At 42.0% G+C, this 11525-nt stretch overlaps 1 protein-coding gene across 1 annotated transcript; it reads left to right on the top strand.

Annotated features, from left to right (window-relative positions):
* The first annotated feature begins 1158 nt into the window (after positions 1–1158).
* On the top strand, positions 1159–10132 carry LOC117731067 (serine/threonine-protein kinase 35-like). The gene is made up of 3 exons (XM_034533211.1): positions 1159–2016; positions 3029–3761; positions 7400–10132. Exons 1-2 carry the CDS (start codon positions 1530–1532, stop codon positions 3736–3738), a joined length of 1197 nt encoding a protein of 398 aa, XP_034389102.1. The 5' UTR covers positions 1159–1529; the 3' UTR covers positions 3739–3761; positions 7400–10132.
* The last annotated feature ends 1393 nt before the right edge of the window (positions 10133–11525 follow it).

Here is an 11525-nt window from a genome sequence, read left to right as displayed (position 1 = left end):
GAGATTGATCAGACCAAGTGTAAGTGCCACACTTCAACTACTTACGGAGCTACTTATTGTAACTGCGTCTCAAACAAAAAATATTTAGTTTCAGATTAATGAAACCCACTGAGAAACAAAGTAATACTTTGTGTAAACTTTCATTACATAACCATGCTCATTTTAAATGTGCACCAATTCAAGATTCAAGATTTTTATTTGCCATTTGTGCCTGGACCAACAGTCCAAACACATTGGAACTCTTATGCAGGGCTCTCCGAGTCAGCGTTTCAGAAATAACATTATACTATAAGAAAAAAGAGAAAAATACAAGATATAAAAGAGAACACTGTACAGAAGTGGTGATGTATACAGAGGGGTGGTACTAGGATAAGAGAGGTGCTAGTATGTACAGTTTGGGGTAGTTTTAAATTATATTGTTTTAAGTAATAAAAAATTGGCACATATTTTAAATTAGAAAGTGTTACATTATATTGTTTTAATAAAATGGCAGATATTGCACATAAGTGTAGCGAAGTAGTGTTGGGTTATTGAACATATTTCAGTGGATTTGTGCTGCCATCAGTCTGACTGTGGCCGTGAAGAAGCTGTTGAAGAAGCGTGTTTTATGGGTGATGATGCTGTCCGCTCTGCTGTGTCTCAGGTTGTACGAGCATTGTTTGTGTCTGAGCAGAGTGAGCTAAAATAAATACGAACTAAAATAAACGTAAGAAATCAATTATTATCCTAACCATAAATAACCTAGGCTTTTTAGAATGCACACTTTGTTTATGTAATATATTGCCTAATTAGTTCTAGCACGACACATATTTGTTATCAATAATTAAACCAGAATTCAATTTGTCGCGTTTGTGACGTGCACTAAAACAAACTCTCTGCAGAAAACGTGCTCTATCACGTGCCCTAGCGCACGTAAAGTATCATGCTGGAAAAGTGTTGGATGGAAGAAACCATCCATGGAAAACTGGGGGGGATAAAGTATCGTAAATTAATCCCAAACGACGAATACATCTCTGCTCTCACTGAATTCAGTATTTACCTGCATTAAATTCAACATTATTAAACGGCTGCTTAATCATTACTTCACGTCTTAATTGTAAGGGAAAAGTTACAAAACTGTAGAAAGTTCCATTTACTTGTTCAAGATAAGATTCATATGTACACGGAAACAGCAACCGCTACACGGAAGTGCAACGTTGATGTGCATGCAACATGGATATATACAAATAATAATGACTTATATTCTGCGCAAAAATAATCAACTCATAGGACACGATGGGTTCTGTAAAACAAAGTAAAATATCAATACAACCACACAGTGTGTTCACATGTTAACACAATTTGAAAAAAACTAATTCTACATCACGGGTTTTATTTTGAAGGTCATGACCGGAAACTGTCATATTGTTGCAATCCTGACCCGTCGTTCCGTTGCTGAACTGTTTTCTCTGTTCAAGGAAATTAGTGAACAGTGCCGTTGTTGACAACATGTGGACATTGTTCTATATGTGAGGGATTCGGGAGGACGTATGGAGACAGTTGGAGGTGACAACTGGCGGAGACGCACGAGGAGCGCACGAGCCTACCGCAAACAGCAAACCGGGGCTGACGAGTCCAATGTGCTCCGGAGTCTGAGTGTAGGCAACACGGAAGACGGCCATGACATGGAGGAGGACACTGGCCTCTTCAAGCAGGACAATTTGGAACGCAGGGCTATGGCGCCCCGCTACAGCCTGCTGCGGGAGGTGGGAAGGGGCACATACGGCGTGGTGTACGAAGCGGTGGCCCGGAGATCCGGGGCAAAAGTTGCCGTGAAGAAACTGCGATGCGACGCCCCGGAAAACGTGGAGCTCGCCTTGCAGGAGTTCTGGGCGCTGGCGAGTCTGGAGAAACGGCATCAAAATGTGGTACAGCTGGAGGAGTGCGTGTTGCAGAGGAACGGTATGGCTCAGAAAATGAGTCACGGGAACAAACTGTCCAAACAGTACCTGCGTCTGGTGGAGACTTCACTTAAAGGTAACGCTGCGTGAGATGAGTTGGTTTTCATGTATGCCGAATTAAAGAACAACTCATAACACTTTAGGAACTAATGTAGCTAATGTTGTAGCAACGAGTTTAGTGGCTATCCGATATACCCAACTTAATGACACATTACAAGATATTTGACTGTAGTTTGGACGACTTATCCCAATCAGGGAACGTTATTGTTTGTGTCGCCATGACACAATCTAGCTGGGGGATGGGTGTATTTTGTGAAGGAAGTCCTGAGTCTGAGACGCAAAACTGTCTTCGTGTGGTGTATTGGTTCATTTGTGCTTGTCTAGTGCAGGTCTTTTGCGTTCAATAAATGTAAATGGTGAAGCTTTCTAATATAAATCACATTAGGGTTACCTTGTTAAACTGAATGATTTAACTATCACTCCTAACCCCTGAGTGTCCAGATGTGTGCAGTTGTAGCTACCCCATTCAGATCAGTGGCACTTAATCTGTTTACAGGTATTTGAAATATGTATTCTCAATCAATGGCCTGCATAGTGGTTTCAGCATCATAAGTAGACGGGCAATGAATAATGGATAGTTTACAATCAGTCATTGAGGAGGAAATGTTAATACTAACCGATCTGCAGATCTAAAACCTGTGTTAGAGATGCTGTGAAATGACCATAATGGGACTGTCAGTGTGTTGAGATTACTATCCAAGCGTAACCTTTTTAGACAAGCCCCCTGATAAAGAGAGGCAGGACACATCCAACGGTATTGGACATTTGAGTGGAAATGTCTGCTGTCTGATAGTTAGAGTGCACATTCACTGCCTGTAGGGAAATTGCAATACCGGGTTGATAACTTTAACTACAACTACTAAGAGCATGAAATGCATCTAATAAACCACATCTGTAACTTTGGGCCAGATGTATGTTCTAAGTTGAACATAATTGGTCACTATTGATTTTTCTTTGTACATGTAGCTATTTGGAGTTGTGTGTATGCTTGCATCACTGTGTGAGTGACTAATGTGCTTCCCTTGCAGGTGAGCGAGTGCTTGGTCCCCCAGAGGAGCCCTGTTACCTCTGGTTTATCATGGAGTTCTGCGAGGGCGGCGACCTCAACCAGTTCATCCTGTCTCGGCGGCCCGACCAGCGAACCAACAACAGCTTTATGCTCCAAATGACCAGCGCCGTCGCGTTCCTGCACAAAAACAACATTGTCCACAGAGACCTGAAACCAGACAACATCCTCATCTCGGAGAAGTCGGGCACGCCGGTCCTTAAAGTGGCCGACTTCGGCCTGAGTAAAGTCTGTGCTGGGTTAGGAAACCCCAACGAGGGCGAAGATCAGATCAAGAATGTTAACGTGAACAAGTTTTGGTTGTCATCGGCGTGCGGCTCAGACTTCTACATGGCTCCCGAGGTGTGGGAGGGCCACTACACGGCAAAGGCCGATATATTTGCCCTGGGTATCATCATCTGGGCCATGTTGGAGAGAATCACTTTCATTGACGGCGAGTCAAAGCGGGAGCTGCTGGGTTCTTACATAAGACAAGGAGTAGACATTGTGCCGGTGGGCGAGGCGCTGCTAGAGAATCCAAAGATGGTGCTGAACATCCCACAGAAGCGCAGGTCGTGCATGTCAGACGGAGTGAGGAAACTGCTGCAGGACATGCTCGCCGTCAACCCTCAGGACCGGCCCGACGCCTTCGAGCTTCAGGTCAGAATGGACCAGATCATTTGTGCTGCATGACCCTCAGCCGAAGTGTTCCACAGGTACGTGTGCATTTATCTTCATAGAATTCGCCCATCACTCCTTTGAATGTTTGAATATTCCGGTATCTGTCTTGTTTATAAAGTACTGCCGATTCTATTTAATGTGGAAATACTGTTTGTATGTGGTTCACAGTACAGGATAGACCGAGAGCGGATTTTAAAAGGCTGATATAATAATTATAGTTCGAAGAAGAAAGCACAGAGATGATTAATTGGTCTTCAAACACCAGAGTAATAAGACAAAATAAATAAATGTGATAGAACTTAACATCAAACTAAACTGGGTGAACCTTTAAAATAGGGAATGTGAAAGTGAGTTACTCCTTCATGCATTACTTCTGTCGGCTACTTCTGCAGTTAAATGTATTGTTTGTATTACTCTGACTTTAATTATTTGTAAGAGAATCTTCAATTTATTAGTGCACAGGGGATTTCAGCCAAAGTTGACCTCATGTGTATGGATTCTCTATGTAACAGTGATGGACTGTCTGACAGCCATTGACCACCATCGGAACCGAGCTTCCTCCAATAACAGTATTTTATAAAACGTCCTGTGACTTGGTGTGTTTATTAGTGGTCATGTTTGACTGAAATCGTTCTTCTGAGATAATTGCCACCACAGCTTGATTTTAGCTGCAAAGACCAAAACTCAATTCAGTGTTGCCATAAAGGTAAGCTGGTAGATTTTTCCTCTTGATTGCATTAATCTCAGCAGAAGAGCATTTCCCTGCATGTTTTGGTCTGTCATCTCCCTCTGTTGATGACTTGGACTAATAGTGGTCTGATCTACTGACTCAACACTGGTCATTTCCTGCCCTGAACAGGCGTCTCTGATCCATTTTATTTCACTGATATTTGAGCCAATTCATGGTCTCAGGGTTTGTGTGATGCAAATATGATCTCGAACCATGCGATGCATTCTGTATCAGACCTCTGTGGCCGAATGGACTGTAGTTGATCCGTTCCCGTACGGCTCCTTCTAATCAGTTGCAGAAATTTGTTGAGGCGTGTTCCATGGCGTTTATTTATGTGTGTAAAAGGTAAAGATCGAGGGCGGGGTTGCTTGTAGTGTCATGTTTGGTAACTTCAGAGACTGCCCTGAGTGTTTGTGCTCTCGTTCTGTCTTATGAAACCAAAGCATATCAGTGTGTGATGGTGAGCTGCTTGTCCCTGAATAAAGCTGCCAGACTCCCTTTCTTTAGTGTATGTGTAAAAGACACGGAATCATACCCTTGTTTTGTTTGTTTGTTTGTTGTTCTTGTGTCACGTGCCCTGCTGCGGTCGGGGGATGGATGGGAGTGCATGTTATGTAAGCAGGCCTGGGGGGGCCAAACATGCCAGCTGAGCAGCCCTCTCCTGCTCTGCTTTCTGCCTGTCAGTCTGCTGACTGCCACTGTTGCCAGTTGGAATGACTGGCTGGCAATCAGCTGCAGTTTATCCTGGGTTTTCCTTTTACTCCATTATTGTCCCGTTTGGTGGTTATTTGCAACAAAACAATTACAATTATTAGGAATTAAAAGATTGTGTTTTATTTTGCCAGTAGTGATTTTAATTGTTTGTGTTAAGAAGGTAAACGGGTCATAATTATCTCTTGAATATCTATTTAATATTGCATAATTAACACAGATCAACAGTATATTACATCACTACTGTCCTACTAAGGAATCACAGATGAGGCTTTTTCCGATACCGGGGCTTACGGTGTCGACTGACTGGGCACTGATCACGTAATGAGCTGTATGCCTCACTGTGTGGAAGTGACTGGGATCAGTCTTTTATGTGGAAGGCAACATTAGACTTGACTTAAACATTGCTTTCCTAACTTTGTAAAGCTAAATATAATAAATAAATGTACTGAATTTAGATTTGATTCCAAAGGGTCTCTAATCTAGACTTGTATTTGGACATCTTATCTGGATGAGGACAAACGCATGTGAATGCACACATAGCATTGTAATGGTCCGATTATATCTGGAGGTACACTGTGTATTGAAATGTTCTTATTACTTGGTGTACAGAATAAATGGAAATTACAGTGGGATTCATGACGTGCATACCAGCCAATTTAGTATTGTACTGCATTAAAAATGTGTTTGATGTAAGTGTTGTTTTTGACATTATGGGTAATTTATCAGTAGTGTGTTAGTCAGAAGAATACCTTCATGTTAGGTATCCTGTAGCCCTGTTACCAACATCAGACTGTGTTTTGTTACAGACATGTGGCTAAAAGCCCATACGCACTGAAAGTGATATACGGAGCTCACGAGTTGATGTTCCCATGGTGCACTGCAGACATCTGATTTGAAATGCCAACACTACAGAACCAGCAGTATTTTAGGAACAGGTCACTATTGAGGCCAGGATTTAGATATCTTTAGAGGATTGATGTGATATGAATAAAAGTTAGAAGAGATCATATTCAATTCAGTTTATTTTGTATAGCCCAGAATCACAAATTACAAATTTGCCTCAGGGCTTTACAATCTGTACACATGTGAAGTTGGCGTCAGGCTAGATGGAAGCGGTATCGCTGTTGGAGTTGTTGGGACTACTAAAGACACTTCGTCCACTCTGTTGCGCAGTGGGGTTAGAGTGAAGCTTCTCGTACCTCCATAAACAATCTTTGGCTGAGAAAAGACACCGTCCTGCAGAGAGCACAGACATGATGATTGATGATGATTTATTTCTAGCATAACATATTGTCCTCTGGGGGAAATCAACGCTTTTATTTTGTTCTGTGCGGCCATTTGAAACAATAGGTGCACTTCAAAACACATCGTTTTTTTTAGGGGGCCTGAAGGGTTGAATCCAAATTCCCATGCCACATCAAATTGACGAGTCAGCACTGGCCACTAAAGCGTGACGTCTCTTCGGAGCCACTGGATAAAGCTCTCAATCCCTGCCTGAACCTCGCTAAATCCGTTATGTAACCTGGTGCATGAGGACAATCTGTGAAGGTACTGGTGGTGTCTGTGACCGACAAGACGAGCGGCTGATCATCTCAAAGCGCCCGTGGCACGGCACTGCAGGTCCCATTTAGCAAAGGGCTGCTTGTGCAGGCACCTGCACAATGATGATCATCCTTGACACAGTGGCTCACAGACTGACGCGCTGTCACTCATTAGCTGTGTTGATGTGAGGTCGAGTTCTGGCTTGGTCTTACGGTCCGTGTGTGTGTTGCTCTGCTGTGGGCATTGCTGCAGTGACTCAGCACATCTCTGTGTTTTATAGGCTGCTGCAACCTTCACGCCCTTACTGCTGCACAGTCTAGTTAGCGAGGTCTCTCCAGCTGTTTCTGTGCAACACACACAATGTGTTTCAGGCTGTTGTAAAGCAGCTTGTTGTTGGGTGAAATCCTCTTTAGGGCTTCACTGTCTCAAAGCTGCTGACCGATGTTCCTCAAGCACATAATTATCTATCAGGGGAGCAGCACATCATTTGAGTTTAAGATATCCGATGAATGAGTAACAAAGATACTCAGAGAAATCATGCAACATATTACATGTTATACATGCAGCTGGTCGGTAATCAGATTTATCCCTCCCTAATTTTATTAATGATACAAGATCCTGATTTCCCCCTCAGCAAGATGTCCCACACAGATGATCATAGACATTTCTTCTTCTGTTTCCCTGCAGACTGTTGTTTCTACCGAGCTGCTCCATGACTGAGGGTGCTGTTTTGATCCAAAGACTGTGAAGAAAAAAGGAGAAGCAAAGGAAACACAGCGCTCCTGAAGCTTGGATGCTGAAATGGGATTTTTTTTCAAATTGTTTTTTTTCTTATGTTTACATTGAGGTTATCTGGCGGTTCTGACCGAGAGTATTTTGTCTTGCCCTGAATATTACAATGAAGCAAGAATCATTTTTGTTTGAGTTCGCAGAGATGGCCATGACTCCGTCAAAGAATAGGGGTCTGGAGAAATTCCCAGTCGGAAACATGATGGTGACACTGCTCAACAAACCTACATTTAAGCTGATGTGCACCATTAGTTTATTGTGTGTCTCCATGTGTCAAGCATTCTTTTAATATTTAATAAGAACACTGTGAAATCAGATACACACTACTACTGGAAACCTATCGCTCCATGTGATAGAGTTTTTCTTATTGTGTCTTAACTTCAGGGAAGTCTGGGCTTTTTTATGTGGGATGTTTTACTTTGCTGACAGTTAAGATTGTATTCCCCATGCTTACCTGTCTTGTGGTGGCACTTTTCCTGTCGAATGCCTGTCACAACTTGTCAAAAAAGTTGCCGCCCGTTTCGCTAAAGTTTCTCCACACATCTGTTGTTGGTTTACATTGAAGTACACTACATAGGAGTCATGGTTAGTTTTTAGGACTAAGTGGGTGATGTGTGTGTGTGTGTGTGTGAAATCTTCTGTTTTGGTATATTTGATTTTATACTGTAATATTGAGATAAATATTGAGTAATTATTCAATACATTTCATTGAGACTGTTTTGGCTAATCTAGTGAATTAAAGAAGAACTAAACTCCAGACTTTTGGTCGAAGTGCTTCCAGCATGGAAATCCAAAAAGCGTCTCGTCGTTTCTATTGTTGGTTCATTTTCCTGTCATGCAGCATGACATTCACAGCGCAACAAGCCTTTTCTGTCGAATGGAAATTAGCAAACTACAACACCCATGGAATCAGTGTTCTTGACTGATTATCTGGCAAAAGCCATGTACTTTCCAACAAATGTATGAAGATTAAGCATTACCTTGTTAAAGAAGATAAAAAGCACCACGTAAAAGGCCGGGCTCGCTCTGTTACATTAACGTTTAGTCTGACAGAACTGTTTTTAAATCAGCGTTTATGTCGACCCTTTCGCTTAGCCTATGACTCGTGACAAAATACAGTCGAGACTCTCTGAAGCATTTGTGAATTTGAGTTTTTCATGCAAAGCTGAAATGTATGGATTTTAGTGATTAGCATTGGCGCTAAACCCAGTGACAGCTTATCTTTTGACTGACTACATGGACACTTTTTTTCTTCTTTTGGGTTCCGCTGCCGTCTCATTGTTTCGACCTACGGTGCCTTGAATTTGCTAGTCAGGTCAAATTTGACTCGATCTGCTGCTGTATTTTCCTTTTGATTTGGAACTCCAAGTACATTATTCACAATGTAATTGGAATGATAAATTGGAATTTCTAATATTCCCATGCAATCATTTGGATTAAATATATTTATATACAGTGTTTTAGAATTGAACTGTTTTTCTGTGGACCATTTATTTGTAGAGTGAAGTCACGTTTGAACAGGTGCCACGTTTGAACAGGTGCATATTAAAGGATCAAAGCTCCTCATGGGTTCTTACTTTGATGAAGAGAGTTTGTTGTTGAGAAACAGTCGCAACTTTATGTAAATCAGACACAGGCCTCTGAGAAGTGCAATGTGTAGAGTAACGAGGTTCGAAGCATGTCGGAACATGTGTACAGTGAACCACAGCTGAGTATTGTAACTTGGTTTATTGTTTTGTCCTGAAACCAAAGGTCTGAAGTCTGTCATATCAAACTTAACTGGGACCCTGAATCTTGTTCATTTTGAGTGCACTGCCTGAATGTGTCGGCACATTTTCTTTACTGAGCCATAGTTTTCTCAACAAAGACATTCCTCAGTTAACGACGACCTGGCAGCTTTCTTGGCGACAGCTTTGTATTTAACGTCATCGCAGTGTGTGCCCGCTTGTCTTCGCATCGGTTTGGAATTTGTATCGGAGCATTTGACTTCTGTTTTGTTGCTCGACTTCTTTTTTTCTGATGCATTGTGGGAAATTAGTTTACATTCATACGGATGTTTACACACCTTAAGCTCAACACAGGCCATGATGGATGTTCATATTTCTGTGAAAAATGTTCCTCTGTTGCCCACTTGAGTGCAGATGAGCAGATGGTCACGCTCACAGTTTTTTTTGTATTCTGATTTCTGAGGAATTGCTTTTTGTTTTACTTTAATTTAGAGGAATGTACTTTTTAAATTTCTTAAAGAGATTTAAGAAAACCCTCAATCTTCCTTTTAATGTCCCTGGAGCTGCCTCTGGAGGGTTTCCTGCAGTGTTGGATGGATGTACCTAGGTCACTTGTGTTACATGCAACACTCTTCTATGCAAGTCTGCCTCCCTGGATCCACTGAAGAACAATTCAGGCCGGGCTGATACTGTTTTTAGTCGTCTGCTTCTCATCCTGACTGACTGGAACTGTACCATACATCTGGACCGTGTTGTGTTCAGGTGACTTGACCCTTTATTTCAACAGTGTCCTTTCCTTGGTTATACCTGATACTGAAGCTGTTTGCTAAAATGAAAACACGTTTGTATTCTTTATTGCTGACTTTGTAAATACTCAGTTTCAATAAAGGTTGGAAATACCTCTAATCTGTCTTGTTCTTAATATTTGTTTGTCAGTAATGACTGTGTAGGAGACGTGGGCAGGCTTTCAATAAAGCTAGAGTGCTGAGGAAATCACCTACCTGTGCACACATGATCTGGGCCAATAGGAATAACTGGCATGTTGACTGACAACTTGATTTACTGCTGGCTTGGTGCCTAAAGGCAAGTAAATGGGAAATGTAACATCAAGGTGTCTGTAGGCCCTCATATAGTCTAAATATGTAAATCTACACTACAAAGCTGTCATTATTTTGAATTTGACATTCTCAACAAATCCCATGATAAGACCATACAAGTGCAGCTCAATCTACGCCGTCCATGCCACTCATGCCGCGTTCACATCCTGTTGGAATTATGACATTCCAACTTGTAATAAGCATTCATGTCAACAAGTCCTAATTTAACCCTGTGTTAGGTCCTGCCCCTTAACCTCAGGTTGGCCAATCGTAGCGCAGCTTTAGCCCACTCTGACGTTTATCTGTCTCTGCTCCAACGACTCATCAGTGGTTTCAGATGGTCTTCATCTTCAGGCTGGTTTAGTGCGTTTGGAGCTGTTCATGGTTAAACGTTGTGTAAAGAGATATACGTTTATAAAATGTAAAGTTTCTACATCAAAAACCTGTGGAGCTAACACTTTTACACTGTGATCTGCAGCTGTATCTTTTGTATCTGTTTGACATCCTGACATATCCTTCAAATGCAGATGTGTAGACCCTTCCATCTGCTGCTCTTTTTTCCAAAATGTAGATCATATTTTTCCAGGGAGTGCAGTTAGTGACAGTGTGGGCTCCATGGTAACATTAGGTATGACAGCTTGACGGAGTAGCAGCGGGGGGTGGGGCTTAGCAAATGGTCAATTAACTTGGATTTAAGCTTCGATATGGTAATGATGCTTTATTATGATAACCTGCTCCATTATCTGCTGATAACCTGTCACTTAACATGCTGATCATCCTAAAATAAATATAGTACTACAACTAAATAATTTATTATGGAGCGGCTTCAGGATCAAACTGGCTGATGAGGCTTTTTTTCAAGGGAGTGAGGTGGGTGAGTGAAACAGTTCTCCCTGTCTGAAGGTTCATTTGTCAGAACGCTGGCCACTTGCTTCTCTGAACTCTGTTGGTGTGTATCATTGCTGATGGAGAACTTCAAATGCTCGTGGCAACAGCAGCCTTTGCCTTTCGATTGAGACAACTCAGTCATCCATTCCTGTCCGACAGCTAGCATCCCATTCACAGAGAGGAGCAGAGAAGATATCAATCTACACTGACAGAAGATCCTGTTTCTCTGTGTAAAATCAGTCAAGCCGTGATCTATGTAATTAATCACCAACAATAGCCCTCTCATTCACCCTCAGACTCTCCCAGCCCTGA

Source organism: Cyclopterus lumpus, chromosome 5, assembly GCF_009769545.1.
Source record: "Cyclopterus lumpus isolate fCycLum1 chromosome 5, fCycLum1.pri, whole genome shotgun sequence".
Lineage (NCBI taxonomy): Eukaryota > Metazoa > Chordata > Actinopteri > Perciformes > Cyclopteridae > Cyclopterus > Cyclopterus lumpus.
Note: the sequence above shows the minus strand (reverse complement) of the source record. Positions and strands in the feature narration are given on the sequence as shown.